General features: G+C 44.6%; 2 protein-coding genes across 4 annotated transcripts in view; both read left to right on the forward strand.

The window, feature by feature from the left end:
- CABLES2 (Cdk5 and Abl enzyme substrate 2) overlaps positions 1 to 6,209 on the forward strand; it is a 48,316-nt gene extending 42,107 nt beyond the window's left edge. For both annotated transcript variants that reach the window (XM_075901085.2, XM_075901086.2), the window contains 2 exons: positions 2,127 to 2,331; positions 2,796 to 6,209. In XM_075901085.2, coding sequence (XP_075757200.2) covers positions 2,127 to 2,331; positions 2,796 to 2,936 — 346 coding nt within the window. In that variant the 3' untranslated portion in view covers positions 2,937 to 6,209. The remainder of the gene's footprint in view (positions 1 to 2,126; positions 2,332 to 2,795) is intronic.
- A 2,847-nt stretch (positions 6,210 to 9,056) lies between these two features.
- RPS21 (ribosomal protein S21) lies at positions 9,057 to 17,824 on the forward strand. Of its 2 annotated transcripts, XM_006126177.5 has the most exons (6): positions 9,060 to 9,185; positions 10,740 to 10,836; positions 12,658 to 12,721; positions 14,396 to 14,467; positions 17,512 to 17,567; positions 17,758 to 17,824. In XM_006126177.5, the coding sequence occupies exons 2-6, from the start codon at positions 10,787 to 10,789 to the stop codon at positions 17,765 to 17,767; spliced, it is 252 nt and encodes an 83-aa protein (XP_006126239.1). In that variant the 5' UTR covers positions 9,060 to 9,185; positions 10,740 to 10,786; the 3' UTR covers positions 17,768 to 17,824. The 2 variants fall into 2 exon arrangements, with proteins under 2 accessions (XP_089625776.1, XP_006126239.1); XM_089769650.1 differs by lacking the exon at positions 17,758 to 17,824 and having other exon boundaries at positions 9,057 to 9,185; positions 17,512 to 17,571.
- The last annotated feature ends 1,516 nt before the right edge of the window (positions 17,825 to 19,340 follow it).

The following is a 19,340-nucleotide window of genomic DNA, read 5'->3' on the forward strand; positions in this document are numbered from 1 at the left end:
ATCCCTTCCTATGGAACAAACATGAGCAAGCACTCAAAGGAAGACTGATACCAGTCACGTAACGGGTGGTATCTGAGATGTTCTTCACGTCCATTCCATAACCCTCCCTCCTTCCCCGCTGTTGGAGTTTCCGGCAAGAAAGGATGGGGGAGGGGAGTGCTCGGAACCCCTTATACAGTGCCATCTGGCATTAGGTGCCACACTAATGGTTGCCAGAGTTGCTCGCCTACAGGTACTTCTAAGGGAAAAAACTTCCGGCACCGTAGCATGTGGCGAGCACACACGCCTGACTTGGAATGGACATTAGCAACACATCTTGAACACCAGTTATGAGACAGGTAACTGTCTCTGTGGCACAATATGGCAATTCTCTTTTAAATATATATATATTTGTTATAGTAGCTTTTTAGTGAAATGCAGATCAGATATTCAAAACATTATTTATGACATTGTTAGAAGTTAATGTGTTAATAGTCATTTCTGTTTTCAGGGAGGGACATTGTAGCCCTCTTTAGAGGGGTAAAAGCTTGATACGGTACTGTCTTGCCAGTGAGAGACTGTCTATAAATAGCAAATGTAGGTCCTGATTCTGCAACTCCTTCTGCTCTTTAGTCCTCTTCACTTCTGTGGGACTGTGCATGAGCATAAATTTCAGCTTCCCTAGAGCACATCTGTTCTTCTGGGTTCAGTCCTGCAGTAGCCATCCTGTGAGGTGCAGGGACATAAAGTCAGGGTGCAGGAGTGAGCCCTATGAAAATTCAGACACCACTTGAAATTGCTAAAGTTCAGTAACTTTATAGCTTTTTCAGTTAACTTAAAACAACTTGGAACAGAGTTTTATTGGGACTTGAATTCATACTTTCTCAGTTCTCATCTGTTTTGTGACGTTTTTAAGATTAGTTTTCTGTTTTCATTAAATGTATTAATTCTTATATTTACACACTGAATATTTTCTTAAGGACTTAATCTTCTTAGTACAACCACTGCAGCTATTTACAATCCAGAATCCTACAACAATTTTTGTTTAATATACCATGTCTTGGATGTGAAGAACAATAGATGAGGCTGTTAAACTTGAAAAATCTAGTTCTGTATTTACAGGCAGCCACCCCACGCTGCAGGCTTGTTCCTCTCTCCTCAGCAGCTCCCATTCCCTATACTTGCATGTTGAGAGAAATCTTTTCCAGGTAGAGCGTGACCAGTAGCATTAGGAGCTTGCAACTGCCCTGCCAAATCGCCTTACACTTGGCTATGGAGGGACTGCTTCCATGTAACAAGATGCAGTCTCTTTGGCCTATGAAAGTGCCAGTTAATACCAGCCATCCTGGTGGTTTCAGCTTTCTGGAGGCCTGTCTACTGGAAAATACCACTAGGGTTGCCAGGTGTCCTGTTTTGAACTAGAAAGTCTGGTATTTGAGCTTTCTGTCTGGAAAACAAATTAAGAAAATACCGGACATCTAAATGTCTAATTACTTTCTAATTACGTTTTATTATCATGAATGTCAGTATGTAGTTGCGTACTGCCTGGCTGGTAAACACGCTCACACCAGCCAGGCAGTATGCAACTATGTAGTAGAGAGGAGGGAGGATGGGGGGCAGCGGGAGGATGGAATCCCCGGGGCTGGACTCACCCATGCGCCTCACCGGGACGGGCAGCACCCTGGGATCTGCGTGTGGCCGTGCCAGCCCCATTCCCTGCTGGTCGGTTTCTCTACCGCCCCTGCCTTCTCCCCCCCCCCCCCAAAAAACCCCTTACCAGCCAGCCCTGCATCCCGGCAGCTAGTTCTCCTCCCCCTCCTCGACCCCAGCCAGCTCTGCTTCCCATCGGCCAGTTCCTCTTCCTCCCCTCCCGCCCCCCCCCCCCCCCCAAATTTGAGATCAAGTGTGTCCGGTATTTTTTTTTAAACCATCTGGTAACCCTAAATACCACTTCTCTTCACAAACCACCAAATAGCCTTCAGGTACTAACAGCATTGTTGAGAACTAGTCTGGATTAGATATGAAACAGATTAATAAATTCAGGTCTCAGATCCTTTGATACCAGTCTTTGCTTCCTCCACACTGCTGCGTTTCTAATGTCTTCTAGAACCCACTTAATGTGATAAAAGTATTTTGTCCCCCCACAGCTTAAAGAGAGAGATGCGGAACCTGAGTGAAGAGTGCAATCTAGAGCCAGTTACTGTGTCAATGGCATATGTTTACTTTGAGAAGCTTGTTCTCCAAGGCAAGCTCAACAAACAGAACCGCAAACTGTGCGCTGGTGCTTGTGTGCTGCTTGCAGCCAAGATCAGCAGTGATCTCAGGAAACATGAAGTTAAACACCTTATTGATGTAAGTAGAGGTTGAATTCTTTCATACAGTGAAAGGCTCTCCCTTTTTATTAATGAATGTAGTCGTGTATTTTATAAGCTCAGACCAAAACTTTTTCAAAAATGAGTAACAAAATTTAGACTCAATTCTAAAATCAGTGTTTTTGTTTTAGGTTGGGGCGGGGGGGGGGGGCATTTTTCTTCAAAAAGCACCTGTGAAACATGTTAGTTTTTCCCTTTCAGCATGCAGAAAACCTGTGTTTGCATGCAAATTGGGTAATTTGGCTCAGAGTTTCCAAAATTGAACCCATACATTTATCTGTTTCTAGTTTTGGAACCCAACTGCATATTGGATCCTGTATGCAAGTATAGCTCATGGTATACTCTTCTTTCTTTGCTGTGACAATCTAGTGGCTATCCTGGGCATGACTGTTGATCTTATTTTCTCCTCTTCTTCCCCCCTTCAATGGAAAAATGCCACTGCAGAAACTAGAAGAAAGATTCAGATTCAACAGACGAGATCTCATTGGATTTGAATTTACAGTGCTTGTAGCTTTGGAGCTGGTCCTCTACCTTCCTGAAAACCAAGTTTTACCTCATTATAGACGTCTCACACAGCAATTCTAACCAAAGCTACATTCCAGCTGATCACCGATGGCTCTGGGGATGAACAGCATTACTGAACGCTTTGCTTCTGAATTTGAAACTTGCCACTGTTCTTCTCTATGCCACAATGTGCATCTGATCATGTCTACAGCTAGTTTGAAGACTGCAACATGATTTTTGAACAGTCAAGATGTACATTAGCGATACAGATGCCAAGTCTGTATCAGTAGGTGGTACAGAAAGGGTTATCTTGAACTTTATTTTCCTTTGGATATTAAAGCACAAATGATTCACAAACCAGCTGCCTTGTGGCTACTGGTTATTCTGTATTTTCCTTTTCAGTTTTACTAGGAAATGGTTGGTTCTTCCCTACAAAGGATGCTATGTTGTTGTTCTTTTAGATTGTTTTGACATTTATTTTTATTACAGGAAGCATCACTTCATTCCAAAAAATCATAAACTTCAAATAGTGTAGTTGAGAATGTTCTTTGCATTTTTACGTTAAAAATGCAGATGTTATTTTTTAAAGATGTGCCTAAAACTGACTGGTCTGGTACCAGTTCTTCTAAGTTACTTATGTTGCATAATGGTGAATCCTGAATTTAAATAGTAATGTATCCTTTACCTGCATTTGCCTTGCATATAGTGAAAATAATTCCAGTATATCTGCACTAATATTACAGAGGGGATTTGTACTATAGATCTATAGGTAGCAAGCCTGAAACTATTCTAAGTTCAACTACTTTTAACTATATTACACAAAGGTTTGATTTTTTTATTTATTTTTTTAAAATAAGGAAAGGAAAATTGTGTTTGGAAATCTGTCATGAAATATCACACTTGTTGAACAAGATAGCTGCAGCAAAGCAGCATAAAGTTCATTCTTGGAGTTTTGTTTTTGAGTGGAGATAAGAAATTGACTTACATGTGAGAGGAAATCACCATATTGTCATTTATAATTTTGATTTGTGCCACTGTTTACTATAGTCTGAAACGAGCACCTTTTTAAACATGACCTCTCTCTCATTCTCTGTTCTGTTCACAAGTGTTTCAGCAAGTACTGCTGTCGTTTCCAAACTAAGTCAATGAAACAAAGTATGTTCGTTTCTCAAATTGCTACTTTTTTTTACTCAGTTCTTCCAAGCATTGTGCCACTGTGATGGGACTCATGGAACTGGCATTTGTTGCACGTTTAATCGGCCATTCGGTTATAAGTTAATGTTCAGCAGCAGTCTGATGTTTATGCAAGGGTTAAATAACTTCTTCCACTGTTAGCCAGATACTTGGTTTAAACAGTTCTGAAACATGTTCTACCTTTAGCGATACAGTTAGTCACTCTGGGCAGTGGGGGTTCTAAGCAATATTATACAAATAAGTGTGTGTGCATGTTTGTGTGTTTGAAAGGGACAAAAATAATACTTGGACATTGAAAATGTTTGTAATTTGTTGAAGACTAATATGCTAGACCTCTTCCTGAAGTAAGAAGGCTATCTAGTCTCTGATACATGGAGTACTGTAAATTTCAATTCCTTGTGTGAGTTGTGGCCACTAAATAGGAACAGACATAAAACAAGTCTTGCTATTCAACCACCTAAGGCCAGTTTGACTTCAATGAAATAGGCTCCACTGACTTTGCTACTTTCTCTTTAAGCAGCACTTGAAAGGTATTTTTTGCTGTAATACCACTAAAGTCCTAAACCTAGCAGCTCTTTAACAACTTTAGTGCAAGTAAATAGGCATCTTCTGGTCAATGTGCAGGACACAAATTTTAGAAAGTTGCTTCTCCCTAAAGTGTAAGATGCATGGTTATTTCTTACTATGGTAGAATTTTACACACCCTTTAAATTTGAACGCCGCTAACATCCAATTTGCCAACTGACCTTATTTTCCAAGAGAGATTAGAAAATTGTGTATATTGAAGTTCTATATTGAATAATTAATGCCAGTTTTGTAAGTTCTATTTTACTAAAGTATTAGACTAACATTTGTGGGTTGCCAATTGAATTACAAAAAAAAATGCTAATTGCAGTGCACTCAATTTATAATGGCCTACAAATCTACTACAGATTTCTCCAAATCAGTCAATACCTTTTCTTTATCTAAGCATGGAAACTTTACATGTAATTTAAGTGTTTAGGAAAGTGTTGATGGTAAAAATTCTCACAATGTATTTGTTCAAAAAATATAATGTCATGTTACTATAAATGTTACTAAAAATGTCTGATGCTCCAAGACCATTTGGGCTCAAGCTGTTAATTATAGGAGTTAAATTGCTTTAAACTAATATGTAACAAAAAAAAAATGCTCTGGCTGATATGTAAACCTGAAGGTCTAATCCTGCAATCTTTTCTCAGACATTGTTGACCAGAAGCAGTGTCTGAGAGGATGGAAATCTTTGCTTCAGTGTGTAAATGGGCAGGTTGGTTGATTCTTTAAGCAAAATGCAGAATTACACCTTCCTTAAAGTATATAATCTTCATAGCAGCTTTTTTTAATTAAAGGCGGTACCTGAATAGATCCTCATTTTAAACCTCTGTATGTGCACTTCCAAACTTCTGAGCTCCAAAGCCCTAGATATTATGGGTGCAAACTGTATCGTGGAAATGGTTTACTATGTGCAGTGTTCACTGTGTGTAAATTTCCATTAGAAATAGAAGGAAAATCTTCTGTAACAATAGAAATCTTGTTTCAAGTCTGAAGATGGGTTACTGATCCCAAATTATCATTTTATCCAACAGTATACATCTTATATGTTGGGTACCTTTTTCTGTAACTTACCTGTACTGAAATAGTGATCCTGTTGGCAAAGGCAGTAACCTACCTGTGTGTGGTGTTTTATAGGAGTTAGGACTCTATGCCAGTTTAGGGAAAAGAATGCTATTTCAGTTAAGCATCATTGTGATTATTTATCTTCCTATAGAAAAGCTGCCACTGTGTGGTAGAAAATTATTACTGCAACATTATCAAGGTTCAGCCACAATGGGACCCAACATGATATTCTGAGAGGTTACACTTGTTCATGCAAAAATGTTCTTTTCCTTTAAAGAAAAATGCTGGTTTCTTACATGTGGGGGTGTGGTTGAATTATGTATCACATGTAAATATGGTGCTGCTTAGACTCAGCACAACGAAAAGGCTCTTGATAAGAGCTTGTACATTTTTATGTAAATTGTTATGGTTTTGTGTCTTAGTAAATTAAAGTCTCGTTTGTAATTTGTCTATTCTTTTTGATCAATGAAATTGTGGGATTGAGAAGCGGTGAAATAAAAGTTTTGATACATATTTTGTAACCAATCAAGTTTGATGTATTTTGACTTGTGTCTAGAAAATATTCTTTTAAAAATACTGTAGCACAGGGGTGGGCAAGAGAGCCTCGGTAGGCCGGATCCAGCCTGCCAAACCTATTGATCTAGCCCCAGGTCAATTGAGACCTGGGGAGGTGCAAAGTCTCCTCCCCCCACCAGAAGTGTGGGGGGGAGTGGGGGAGTACCCTAGTGTGAACTGACAGCTGTTTTGAACAGCTGATGGTTTGCTTTAGGCACTGTGTGCCCTTTGCAGGGCAAGAGACTTCACACACCCCAGGCCCTGATTGACCTTCGGATGGGGGGAATGCGTGAAGTCTCCTCCTTCCCTGCAAGGGGCACGCATGCCTAGAGAGAACTTCCAGCTGCTCAGAACAGCTGGCAGTTCTTCGTAAGTGGTAGAGGGCAAAGACAACTTAACATGGTCCCCACCCCCAGGCCAATCAGTCTGGGGACAGCGAAGCATGGGAAGTGTCCTGGCCCTGCTGCGTCTGCCAAAGGCCGTACCCCTTCTGGTGCAGCCCAGGGCCACTTCTAAAATGATTACCCACCCCTGCTCTAGCATAAGAATGTTTCCTCTTCCTAAGTAACTGGCAGAAAGAGGGTTACGATAATCACTGCAGTTGTTTTTCAACCTTTCCAGACTGCTGTATCCCTTTGTCTTGCATACCAAGTTTCACTTCACTTAAAACTACTTGCTTACAAATCAAACATAAAAATCAGTGTCAGCAATTACTGAAATTGCTGACTTGCACATTCTGTATGAAATAACAGTTTGTACTGACTTGCTAGTGCCTTCATGTAGCCTGTTGTAAAACTAGGCAAATAGCTAGATGAGTTGATGTGCCCCCAGAAGACCTTTGTGTACCCCCAAGAGTATGTATACACTGGTTGGGAACCACTATTATACTACATCTAAACAGAATAGAAACATGTGTTTTTGTTTTGCTTTGCTTTGTTTTTTTTTTTTTTAAACTTGCAAAATAGGAAGTCTGCTGTGAAAAATGATATTAAGAAACACAGATCCTACTTTTCATAGTAGACTTAATATGCCCCTGGGCTTGCAATGGCCTGAGTTAAGTTCTGTATGGAGGCAGTGGGGCCAGTGCCAAAGGGTGGGGGAAGGAACTGTGATGAGCTTGTGGCCGGAGCCCACCACCATGCAGTCAGGGAATGGGGCCCAACCCCCTGCCCCTGAAAAGATGTCCTGCTCCTTGAGTTTGTCTTGCCACAAGAGGGCAGGGCTTTACTACTGGCAGCACCAGGGAAGGAGCTGCTGCTTTGACAAATCCCCACTTACCCTCCCATGGGTGCCAAGGAGGCTGTGGCTACAAGAAAAATGCATGGGTGGGGGGCCACATACAGCCACAGGGGCTGCACTTCAGAAATGCTTACCTAGTCTGATCTCACTGCAGGCCCCCAAAACCTTGCTTACCTACTTATGTAATAGACCCACCCTCTTCAATAACAGCTGAAGTCCTCAAACTATTTGAAGGCTAATTACAGAGATCCACTATTTATATTAGCCCTGCAAGTGACCCGGATTTCGAGACTGCTTGATACCATCCCCCTCCATAAATGTATGACGACACTGGCACAGATCAGCAACATGCCTTTGTAAACAATCTCACTCTGGAAAATATTCCTTTGTAAATATTTGTTTCAGAGGGGTAACCCTGTTAGTCTCATTTTAAAGTTACAGACTAACAAAGATGTATAGAGTATCATGAGCTTTCAGCAAAACCTGCTTCTTCAGATGAGATGACCTTGAGGAAAGCTCATAAAGTCTCTTTTTTTGGGGAGGGTGTCTCTAAGGTGCCACAGAATTACTCTGCCTAAAAACTGTGAACAATAGATCATGAGCATGCAGTAATGAGACACCTGGGAAATAAATCTCTAGTAACCCAGAGAGGTATTTAAGAATCTTGGCACTGGTCAGCGGAGATATTTGCTACAACAAGTTGAAATTCTCTGGTCTGGCAACATCCATGATCCAGTGTGATTTTTATTTAGCCTGGTGTTCACTTAGGAGTGTGGCCAAGTTTCCTGCAGGCCCATAAAGTTGGTTTACAGCCACCAGTTCTAGCTCTCCCTGTTCTGTCATTTAGCTCTAATTTACCCCTAAATGTCTTGGAGGCCAGTAGCAGGGGAAGTGTTGGTGATGGTTTGGCAAATTCCCTGTGGGGGCTGTGGAGACCCCTGCGGGCGGGGCGGGAGCCTGGCTGGGCCCCCCTTCCGCACCCATCAGCTCCTGAGGATGCCAGAGGAAAGATTCAACCAATAGCAGCACAGAGGCTGGGCCCTGGACTGACAATACTCCAGTCAGCTGAAGAAGCGGGTTGCACCACAGAAGCTCATGATACCGGGGACAGCAGGGGGCTCCCAAACTGGGGGGTGTGAAGCGACCCAGGCCCCCCCATCAATCCCCTCCCCAAGTTTTGCTGCTGTTTCTCAGCCCCGGCCAGTTCCTTTTTTGCTCAAGTTTTGGTGCTATTGGGGGGGGGGGTGACGCCGAAAAGTTGGGGAGCCGCTGCTCTGCCGGGCTGGTTAGTCCCTGAGGGGCTACTGGACTATTCGCTGTTTTTAAGGGGGGGGGGGGGGTTGGTGCCTTTTCTAGACCGCCTCGCGCCACCGGCCCCTCCTGACCCGGCTCAAGCTCCGGCTTGAAGCCAAGGACACAACCGGGTCCCCGCGCGGGAAAGTGCTTGCCCGGGGCAGCGCCGCCTTCCCGCCTCCCGGCCCGTGGAGCAGCAGGCGCCGAGCGCGGGTAACAGCCCTCAGCGCCCGCCCCTCCCCCCCGCAGCAGCGCGGGTCGGGCTCGAGCTTCCCGCGCGCACCCAGCCCCCGGCCGCTATCCAGTGACGTCAAAGAGGCTGCCCCGGAAGCGCTCGAGTCTGCGCCCCCCTTTCCTGGTGTTAATGCTTCCGGGCGATAGGTCCCGCCCTTTCCGGTCTGGGCTGGCGGCGAGGTAGGAGGCTTGGGCGGCCGGGCTGGCGGGCCTGAGGGGGCTGTGGAGACCCCGGCTGGCGGGGTGGGGGCTGGGCGGTAACGCCAGGTTCCTGCCCGGCTGCCGACCCGACTCTGGAAACAGGGGGAGCCTGGCTGGGGCCCCCTTCCGCAGCCCGGCCCGCGGGGGCTTCTGCCGCCGGTTTCCGCGTCCCGGCCTTGAGCGGGGCAAGCCCGGCTCGTCTCCCCTGTGCCACGCGGGGCGGGGGCCTTCTCCTGGTCCCAGGCACGTGGGTGGGGGAGGGGCGGCCTGGCTTCATTGCCCGCAGTGGGGCCGGGTGTGGGCCCGTTGGCCCCAGTCTGAGTCTGGGGCGTAACCGCTCCAGCCCCAGTTACGTCAGAGGGTCAGTTCCGCTGCGGGGGGGTTGGGCCAGCCCAGGGCGAAGCTTTTGTGGAGACCTGCCCGTTAGATGAGGCACATAAGCCGGCGGGTCTCTAGCATACGCGGCAAAGCTTCCCCCTTTGAAAAGGCCGGAAGAGTCACAGAAACACTCAGATGCCCCTAAATCCATCGTCCCAACCCCTAGTCACGTCCTTGAAGTCTTGACTGCAAGCAGAGTTGTAGAAATCCTAGCGAATCTATTACATAGGTGCTGGATCTAGGGATGTGGGGGTGCGGTAGCGTTTCCTGATTGTAAATGGTTTACATTGTACCCAGAGTGGGATGTTAGCAACTACTGCTGCTTATCAGATGGTCGAGTGGCCACACAGCTAGTCATTCTCTCCCCCCCCCCCCCCCCATGCACCCACACCTGCTGCCTCAATCAGAAAGACGCAGCAAGGGAGGAAGAAGCCGGTGTTTGGGGGGAAATTTCAAACATTTCAAAAGCAGAAGTGCCTCAGGGAGCATGGAGTGGAGTGCTCGCCTTGTGCTTCTGCAGTGAGGGGATACAGGCGGCGGTGCTGGGGGAGGGGGAAGAACTTAAAAGGTGGTTCTGCCTGCGCCCCCGCTGCCTCCATTAGAGGCAGCATAGGGCATGCTGGTGGGAAGCAGTCCCTTATCCACAGGGATCTCAGCGGGGAGCTGGGTCACCCATGGACAAGGGCTGTTGCCACCAAACAGCCCCTGTTCACGGTGGCCAGGATTGTTGGACTCAGCGCGAGCTGGGACCAAGCAGCCCCGACTCACGCTGATCACTGTGGCTTTTACTACATTTAAAATGTAGCGCAGCAGCGTGAGTGGCTATAGAGCTACCTCCACTGTGGCTCTGCACAGCAATGCTTATCGTATAATCGATACATAGCGTATCGACTATACGATTAGTCAGATAATAGCATTTTAACGTCCTTAATCCAGGGTATAGAGTTTGGTTCAGTGGCTCTCAGCATCCCCACTGTGCAGATTGTTCTAGCATCCCTGCTCCGTTAAGTTCACAAGGGACTTTGTTGTTGCTACTGCTTTTATGCAGAAGGCACACAGATACTGCAAAATAAAAAGATGGATGGACTGAGATGTGCGCAAACCATGCATCTGAGTACTTGGTAGGGGATGACCTTGTGATATATGTCCCCTTAGGTGTCTCTTCTTGAACATCCCTGCGTGGTGCCATATAGAAAAATAAAATGCAGAACGACGCTGGGGAATTTGTGGACCTTTACGTGCCTCGTAAATGGTGAGTGTCTTTCCTTGGCATGCTTGGTGCTGTTGTGTAGGAGAATGCTTTTCCAAGCTTACTCAGATGGTCAGTCTTGTACAGCTTCCTGCATCCAACAGTGTCAGTATCCTCATAATAAGCCTCACTGGTATGTGATTCTGTATGAAATGAAACTGCTCCTGTGTTAGGGTCAGTTTATGCCTTGAAAGTTGATCACCAAAACACCAGTTCACTATGTGCTGTGAAGAGGGTAATGTAATTGATTTACTACTTCCTGTTAGGCTACATCTACACTACAGCCTAGTTCTGTGGTATCTGAAGCCATAGCTACTGTAGTACTACTGCTATAGCGAATTAGCCACGCTCAACCAGCCAAATAGCCACATGTGGCTAGTGTGTTGGACACCACGGGCCCAGCTCAACACTCAGATCAATCCACCGGCAGTCAATTTAGCGAATGTAGTTGAAACTAGGAATGTTAGATATTGAGTAATTGAATAATTGTGTAACAGCATCAAATCTTAGCGGGGTTGGCAGCCAGTGCACTTCCAGGAAGCCTCCTGGTACCCTACACAACTGCCTCTGATACGATAATCATTAGCTTATTGGGTAACCTTTCTGGTTATAATCCCAATGGCCACCAGCAGCCCGCAGTGCCAGTGGCCCATGGCGCTTTTAACCATGTAACCAATTGAATTTCAATCATTTACATGGGGGAGTTATTAATCTTTACATCCCTAGTCAGATTGGTGTTGAGTGTCTTTATGTTCTGTCCTCCTTCAAGAGGGAACAAAAACTTATAACATTAACTGCTCTTTTTGTGAGTGTGTTTATTTCCTGCAGTTGCAGTTTCGTGAGCTCCTTCTGGGTTCTCAGGAGTTTTTACCATTGACTCACGATTACTCACTGCATCTGGATTGACAATGTTTAGTCTAAAAGTCACATTCTTAGGATTGAGGTAGGCAAAGAATTAAATAGAAGTACTGGGAGTTTAAACTTTGAAAATCCCTTAAATAAATTGTATGAAGAGCGGGCAATGATAATTTAGTGCAAGGATGCTATTGGAAGGGCCAGTTGATTCTACTCCATCGCCACCACTGCTCTGTTACTAAATAAGTAGAATTCCTCTCAGACATAGTAGCCAGCTACACATCAATTTCTTATAGTTGCTTTCCAGAGCAGGTAGACGTGCATAGTTCCAATGTGAGAGTCTCATTGTCGTTTACATGCAGTGAGCATAGCGCTAAATGCATTCTGAAAATAATGAACTAGGTTAACATGAAGATTATTTACCACCGTAGCTAAGTGTAATACAAGTTGAGCTTCTCTAGTCTGGCATTCTTGGGACTTGACCAGTGTCAAACCACGGGGGGTCAGTATTGTCTAACAGCATTACTAATATTTCCACTCCTTACTTGGCTCTTAGAAGACATTTAGAGGTAAATTAGAGCTAAATAAAGGCACAGAACACTTGAGAGCCAGGACCCGTGGCTGTAAACAAACTCTATGGGACTACAGGAAACATGGCCACACCCAGGATAAGTGAACATCTGGAGAAGTAAAATCGTGCCTGACCACAGATGTTGCTGAACCCGAGAGTGACAGATTACATAGGGTCAACCTGTACTGCCAGTTAAGAGGCAGGTTTAAATCCAGTGCCAGGCCTACATTTTAACTGTGTGGTCATTGAGCTGCCTGATGCCTTGCCTTTCACCCTCAAACTGCTAGCTCAGCTGCATCTGTTCTGTGAGTTGGGCTTTAATAGTTTTTGTTCAGTTAGTAGAATACCCTCCTTATAGGCTTCTTATTTTAAATTCACATTGTTATCTCTTTCCTCAGCTCTGCTAGCAACCGAATAATTGGTGCTAAGGACCATGCTTCCATTCAAATGAATATTTCTGAGGTAAGTCTAAGTCATGACAAATGTATATGTAATTAGAGAGCTTTCACTTTTTGTGAAATTTAGCATCTTCACATCTCCAAATAAGTGTAATAGCTCCTCATCAGCATTGGTTCTAATTTATCTTGGCCACTTGCCTTGGAAAATCTGCTTATGTTGTACTATCTACGGGGTTTGTCTTTTTTTAATTTTCATGGAGGGTTTGTGCTTTAGTGGTATGTATGGGACTGATAATTGGAAACCTGGGGTTTTGTCTCTGCCATTTGCTTACTGTGTGCATTTGGGGAACTACTTCATCTTCATGTTAAAAAAAATTCTCTTGTTTGCCATACAGGCAGTCCCCGGGTTACGCGGATCCGACTTAGGTTGGATCCGCACTTACGAACGGGGCTTTTCTCGCCCTGGAGGACGCGGGTGGCAGGACCGCCCAGACGCACCCGCGGTCCCGCCACCCGCATCCTCCCGGGCGAGAAAAGCTGCTCCGCGTCTCCCTGGTCTGCTGGGGGGGGGGGGGGGGCGCAGCTAGTGCGCGCTCCCCCCCAGCAGACCAGGCTTTTCTCGGGACACCTGTGGTAGAGCAGCTGGGGCGCTGCCGGTTAGTCCAATAACACCAAGGGGCGCTACTGGAGCAACCCAGCAGCACTCCAACTGCTCTGCCCCAGGCGTCCCCTAGTTAGCTGCTGCTGAAACTGACCAGCGGCTGACTACAGGAAGCCCGAGGCAGAGTTGCTCTGCCTCGGGCTTCCTGGAATCAGCCGCTGATCAGTTTTAGCAGCAGCTGACTTGGGGATGCCTGGGGTTCTTAAGTTGAATCTGTATGTAAGTCGGAACTGGCGTCCAGATTCAGCTGCTGTTGAAACTGATCAGCGGCTGATTCCAAGAACCCCGGGGCAGAGCAACTTTGCCTCTGGCTTCCTGTAGTCAGCCACTGGTCAGTTTCAGCAGCGGCTGAATCTGGACTCCAGTTCCGACTTACATACAGATTCAACTTAAGAACAAACCTACAGTCCCTATCTTGTACGTAACCCGGAGACTGCCTTTATTTCATTATTGGTATTGAAAAATCGGGGATCAGCAGAAATGAAAAACAAATGTTTGTGCTATTCAAGGATCTCTGCATGGTTTAATCTTACACTGCTCAAAGTTTGCCTTTTGGGAAACTTCCCTGGAACTTGAAAAAGTGAGATCCTTGTGTCCTTTTTCTTGTGCTGCATTTATCTGCCTGTGGAACTAGACCACTGCTTTCAGATTTTGACACAGTACTAAATCCAGACAAGGGTTAAATCGGGAAGGGGGTTAAATCAACACAATTACCTTTAAATTGGATGTGTGTCCTAAAAGAGATTTGGACTTTATGTTCTCTCTAGGCCTTTGTTAATCCACTAGGTTTTTATTAGTTACTATATTCCTACTATATTGTTTGAGCCTAAATCCATCAGACTCCATGATTCCATTATGTAAGGAAAGAAACTAACCTGTCATTTTGAATGTGATTGTTAGGCTCAGGTTTTGTGATTTGTGACATTCTGACCATAAGCTCCATTTCTCTGCAAACATTTGACCATTTGGCACCTCTCTTGTTTACAAACTTGGCAGTTTTTAGAGGGTAAAGCATTAGAAGAATTGTGTGTCCACTCACACATGTACTTAATCAAAATGATTTCATTATAATTGCAGGTTGACAAGGTCACAGGCAGAGTCAATGGCCAGTTCAAAACTTATGCCATTTGTGGAGCAATTCGTAGGATGGTAAGAATATTCTTAAAAATTAGGAAATGCATTTACTATATTTTAGGTTGGTTGGACTATTTATCCCCATGTGATGAATGCTCAGCCTTGTGATCTTAGTCCAACTCCCAATAGATTAGTGTGCCCATCACAAAAAACATGCCTCTCATCTGGTGGGTCATTTGGCAGACTCTACTGAAAACAAAGACTGTGCACCCCATCCAACTTCTCTTTAAATGGAAAGATATCTTGACTTTAGTAGGAGTTTATACAGGGCCAGGCCATCATGGAGACCGAAACACTGCTATCCACAAGTTGTTTGCTCCAGATCAGGGCTAAGGTACGCTGTCAGGGCAGTGTGAGGATGTCAGTACTGTTGCTTCCTATGTGTTATCCTCACTAAGGATGTTAAATATTGGTTAATTCAATAATTGAGTAACCTCATGAATTCTTATTTATTACTCAAGTATCCTATACTCCCTGGGGGTGGGACCAGCCCACTCCCAAGGAGCCCCCTGCCACTCTGTGCTGCTGCCTCTGTATCAGAAGCAGGAGCACAGGGTGCCAGGCGGGAGCTGGTCCGCAAGGGGAGCCAGTTTAAAAACCCACTCCCCTTGCAAATCTGCCTGATGTCCCGTGCTGCTGCCTCTGATGTAGTTCCAGTGTGAGACGGGCTGCCTGGCTCCTAATACACTTTAAATGCAGAGCTGCAGCAAGGTTAGGTCCTAGACCCGGCAAGAGCAAGGACCAAGCCAGGCTGCTGGCCAGCCTGCTAAAAAATGTACTGGGGGAGGGGGCGGGGCAGGGTGAACGGAGTGTAGTCTATAGCATTAACCTATAAGCTTTTGCTAATCAGTTAATCTACTACACTATTACATCCCTAATCCTCACTCGATAGAGGATTCTGTTTCTATGCCTCTGAATCCAGCACCTTTTCTGAGACCTTAATAAGTTTTAAATGTAAAACAAAAACCTGGCATGTATTCATTCTGTTTACATTTGAGAGGTGAACTTCCTGAACAAATTCTGTTACCAAGCAACATATCCACGTATTCTGATTTTTTTTCTCATTAAAAACATGGGTAATTGAATTATCTGAAAATGGGTAAAGGTAGTGGTTGGAAGGTTTTTTTGTGGCAACCAGTGAACCTAGTGACCAGTTTCTAGAATAGTGTTGGATCCAGCTTTTAAGATTGCTTTAAACCAGCGCTGTGAGGCTTTCTCTATACCAGGGGTGGGGAATCTAAGATACTGGGGCCAGATGTGGCCCGGAACTGGTCCCTGAGGCTTAGGGCCTTTCTCAACATTGCAGAGCCTGCACTGACACTCCAGCCCTCCTGCAGCCCCTGGCTGATTTTTCTGTGGATCAGCAACCCCTGACCCAAAAAAGGTTCCCCTCCCCTGTTCTACTTTAATCAGGACACTGTGTGTTTGTACTAGGGATGTTAAATATTGAATAATTGACTAAATGAATAGTTAATGTATTTTGCATTGATTAATCAATAGGGCACCTCTGCCTTTGAAGTGTAGCAACAGCCCTAATACTGTTGTTACACTTCAAAAGCGAAAGTGCTGCATGGAGCCCGGGATGGCAGGGGACACTCCTGCTTACCCCAGGCTCCATGTGGCACTGCCACTTACGTACCTCCTCCTCTTTCCTCCCCCCTTGCTGCCTCTTTCTCATGAGGCGGGGGGTGGGAGAGGAGGAACTAGTCTACTAGTCCGTTGACTGTCCGACAAGTATCTGCATATCAGATAATTAACTAGTGATAGAGATGAAGCTTGTTAGTCTGGTGTAGCTGAAACAAAAGACAGGACTATGTAGCACTTTAAAGACTAACAAGATGGTTTATTAGGTGATGAGCTTTCATGGGCCAGACCCACTTCCTCAGATTTCTTCCACATATTGATCTGAGGAAGTGGGTCTGGCCCATGAAAGCTCATCACCTAATAAACCACCTTGTTAGTCTTTAAAGTGCTGCATAGTTCTGTCTTTTGTTTCGGATAGTTAACTACAGGCAGTCCCCGAGTTACGCGAATCCGACTTACGTCGGATCCGCAGTTACGAACGGGGCCCTCCCTCTCCCTGGTCTCCAGCAGACCAGGGAGAGGAAGCAAAGCGGCGGAACACGTGGGCAGCGGACAGCCCAGATGCGTCTGGGCTGTTTGCTGCCCGCGTGCTACGCGGCTTTGCTCTGCTTTGCTCCCCGTCCCCCTGGACTGCAGACCAGGGGGACGGGGAGCAAAGCAGAGCAAAGCCGCGGAGCCTGGGGTTCTTAAGTTGAATCTGTATGTGAGTCAGAACTGGCGTCCAGATTCAGCCGCTGTTGAAACTGATCAGTTTCAGCAGCGGCTGAATCTGGACGCCAGTTCCGACTTACATACAGATTCAACTTAAGAACAAACCTACAGTCCCTATCTTGTACGTAACCCGGGGACTGCCTGTAGTCATTCACATCCCTAGTTTGTACTAACTCAGCAGTTCCCAACCTTTTCCAGATGGGGACCCATTTTGACAAGTTGGTGACCCAAGGCAATTCAAAAACAGGGGGAGAAGGGAGGACAGAGCCACCTGGGGAGACACTTGGAAACCCTTTTGAAATGTAATGGCCACAGCTCGACAAACTATAGAATCTACTCGTCTGTGGCGAGTAGATTTCAGCCGTGCGCCCTGTTTACCGGCCGCATGCGCAACTGGCAAGTGGTTTTCGCCGCTGTTTGTCAAGCCCTGGTAATGGCGACCCATATTTGGGTCCCGACCCATAGGTTGGGAAACCCTGTACTAGCTGGATACAGTATTGAGCATCAAATGACATAATGTGTGAAGTTAAAAATAGTTTCTGGTACTGCAGCATGGCCAAGAATATGATGAATGTTTTTTTGTTTGGAAAAGATAGTTCACACAAATAGTATTACACCAACCGATTTATAGATCTCTAAGCTTTGGATGCTTCTAAAAATGCCTTTAAATAGCTGAGCCCCTCACAGCTCTCATTTTGCATTTAAAAATAAGAAGCTAGTGGTTATAGACCATGTTTCAGAACTCCATATTTTTGTATTTTAAGGGTGAATCTGATGACTCTATTCTGCGTCTGGCGAAAAATGATGGGATTGTTTCCAAGTAAGTATGTTTATATCATTTTTCCAGAGGCTATTAGTGTGATTTCCTTTCCAGGTTCCTAAGTTCTAGGTCTTGATGAAAACACATATTCTGGGTTTACAGGCAGTTTAAGATGCTTCACAAAAATATTTATTAAAGCTGCTGAAACAATTATGATTTTATAACAATTTTGTTTGGTTTTCTTTTCCAGGAATTTCTGACTGAAGATGCTCTCTTGATATGGAAAATTTTGTTGTAAAATAAACATCTTAAACATATTTGTGCAGTGTTTTATTTTAATTCAGAACCATAAATGCTAGTGGTTTTTTTTTTAATTGCCTAAAATATCTTCAAAATGTGTGTGGGGGGTAGTTACAGAACTGGCTAATTCTGAGAACCTAGAGATGAAACTTCTTGATAGCCCAATGTATAAAACTGGACCTCATTTGAAAAATCTGAGTTTTCCATTTCATTCCTTGGGTCTGCATTTTTGTGAACTTAAAAGTGTCTCACCTAAATTTTGCAATTTTAGCTTGCTCTGTTATCCTTGCTTAATTCAGTACAGCATAATCCAAGAGTTGAATGTTTTGCAGGTATGGCAGTCTAAAAACACTTAGAGGTTTTGATTCTACCTGTTTCATATCTCTTGTAGGAATGACCTTGGGAGTTATTTGATTTAGACTATTCAAGGATAGGCTCAACTTTCTGCTAATATTATTGCGCCATTTGTGTTTCTGCTATTGATGCATACTCTTGGCTCTTCTGTTGAATCATAGAATCATAGAATCATAGGACTGGAAGGGACTTCGAGAGGTCATCGAGTCCAGCCCCCCGCCCTCAAGGCAGGATCAAGCTCCGTCTACACCATCCCTGACAGATGTCTATCTAACCTGTTCTTAAATATCTCCAGAGAGGGAGATTCCACCACCTCCCTTGGCAATTTATTCCAATATTTGACCACCCTGACAGTTAGGAATTTTTTCCTAATGTCCAATCTAAACCTCCCCTGCTGCACTTTAAGCCCATTACTCCTTGTCCTGTCCTCAGAAACCAAGAGGAACAAATTTTCGCCTTCCTCCTTGTGACACCCTTTTAGATATTTGAAAACCGCTATCATGTCCCCCCTTAATCTTCTTTTTTCCAAACTAAACAAGCCCAGTTCATGAAGCCTGGCTTCATAGGTCATGTTCTCTAAACCTTTAATCATTCTTGTCGCTTTTCTCTGTACCCTTTCCAATTTCTCCACATCTTTCTTGAAATGTGGCGCCCAGAACTGGACACAGTACTCCAGCTGAGGCCTAACTAGTGCAGAATAGAGCGGCAGAATGACTTCACGAGTTTTGCTTACAACACACCTGTTGATACAACAACACACCTGTTGATACCTTATCGTTTGTCATTATAGGAGATGCTTACATTTTCTTCATGTGCTTTTTACCCAGATTAGTTACTTTTCAAGAGACAACATGTCCAGGAAAATTTCATTCATATCTCAGATCCTTTAAAAAAAAATAGGTCATTATGCTGAGAAACTCATTTAAAATATCTAAACAATATTTTAATAAATAGCTTGGTAGTCATTTTACAGGTCCTTTAATGGCCTATTAAACTTTTTACCTGATGTCATGTTATTTTTAGCTATCTTCCTAACAGCCCATAGGGAGCGTAGCCAATTGAAATGAGAATACACATGCTTACATTGCCTCTGATATCTGTCAGGTCCCCTGTCTCTGGCTAATATCCACCACATCACACTTTTAACCTGCAGCTCACAGCTGTTCTTTTGCATTTAGC

This window comes from Pelodiscus sinensis, chromosome 17 (assembly GCF_052426305.1).
Source record: "Pelodiscus sinensis isolate ZL-2025 chromosome 17, ASM5242630v1, whole genome shotgun sequence".
NCBI lineage: Eukaryota > Metazoa > Chordata > Testudines > Trionychidae > Pelodiscus > Pelodiscus sinensis.

What these genes read in the sequence shown, in the direction of transcription:
- RPS21 (XM_006126177.5), top strand. Translation starts at nt 10,787, where the DNA reads ATGCAGAACGACGCTGGGGAATTTGTGGACCTTTACGTGCCTCGTAAA. An exon ending in CTTTACGTGCCTCGTAAATG is followed by an intron (nt 10,837 to 12,657) that starts GTGAGTGTCTTT and finishes CTCTTTCCTCAG; the next exon opens with CTCTGCTAGCAACCGAATAA. An exon ending in TTCAAATGAATATTTCTGAG is followed by an intron (nt 12,722 to 14,395) that starts GTAAGTCTAAGT and finishes TTATAATTGCAG; the next exon opens with GTTGACAAGGTCACAGGCAG.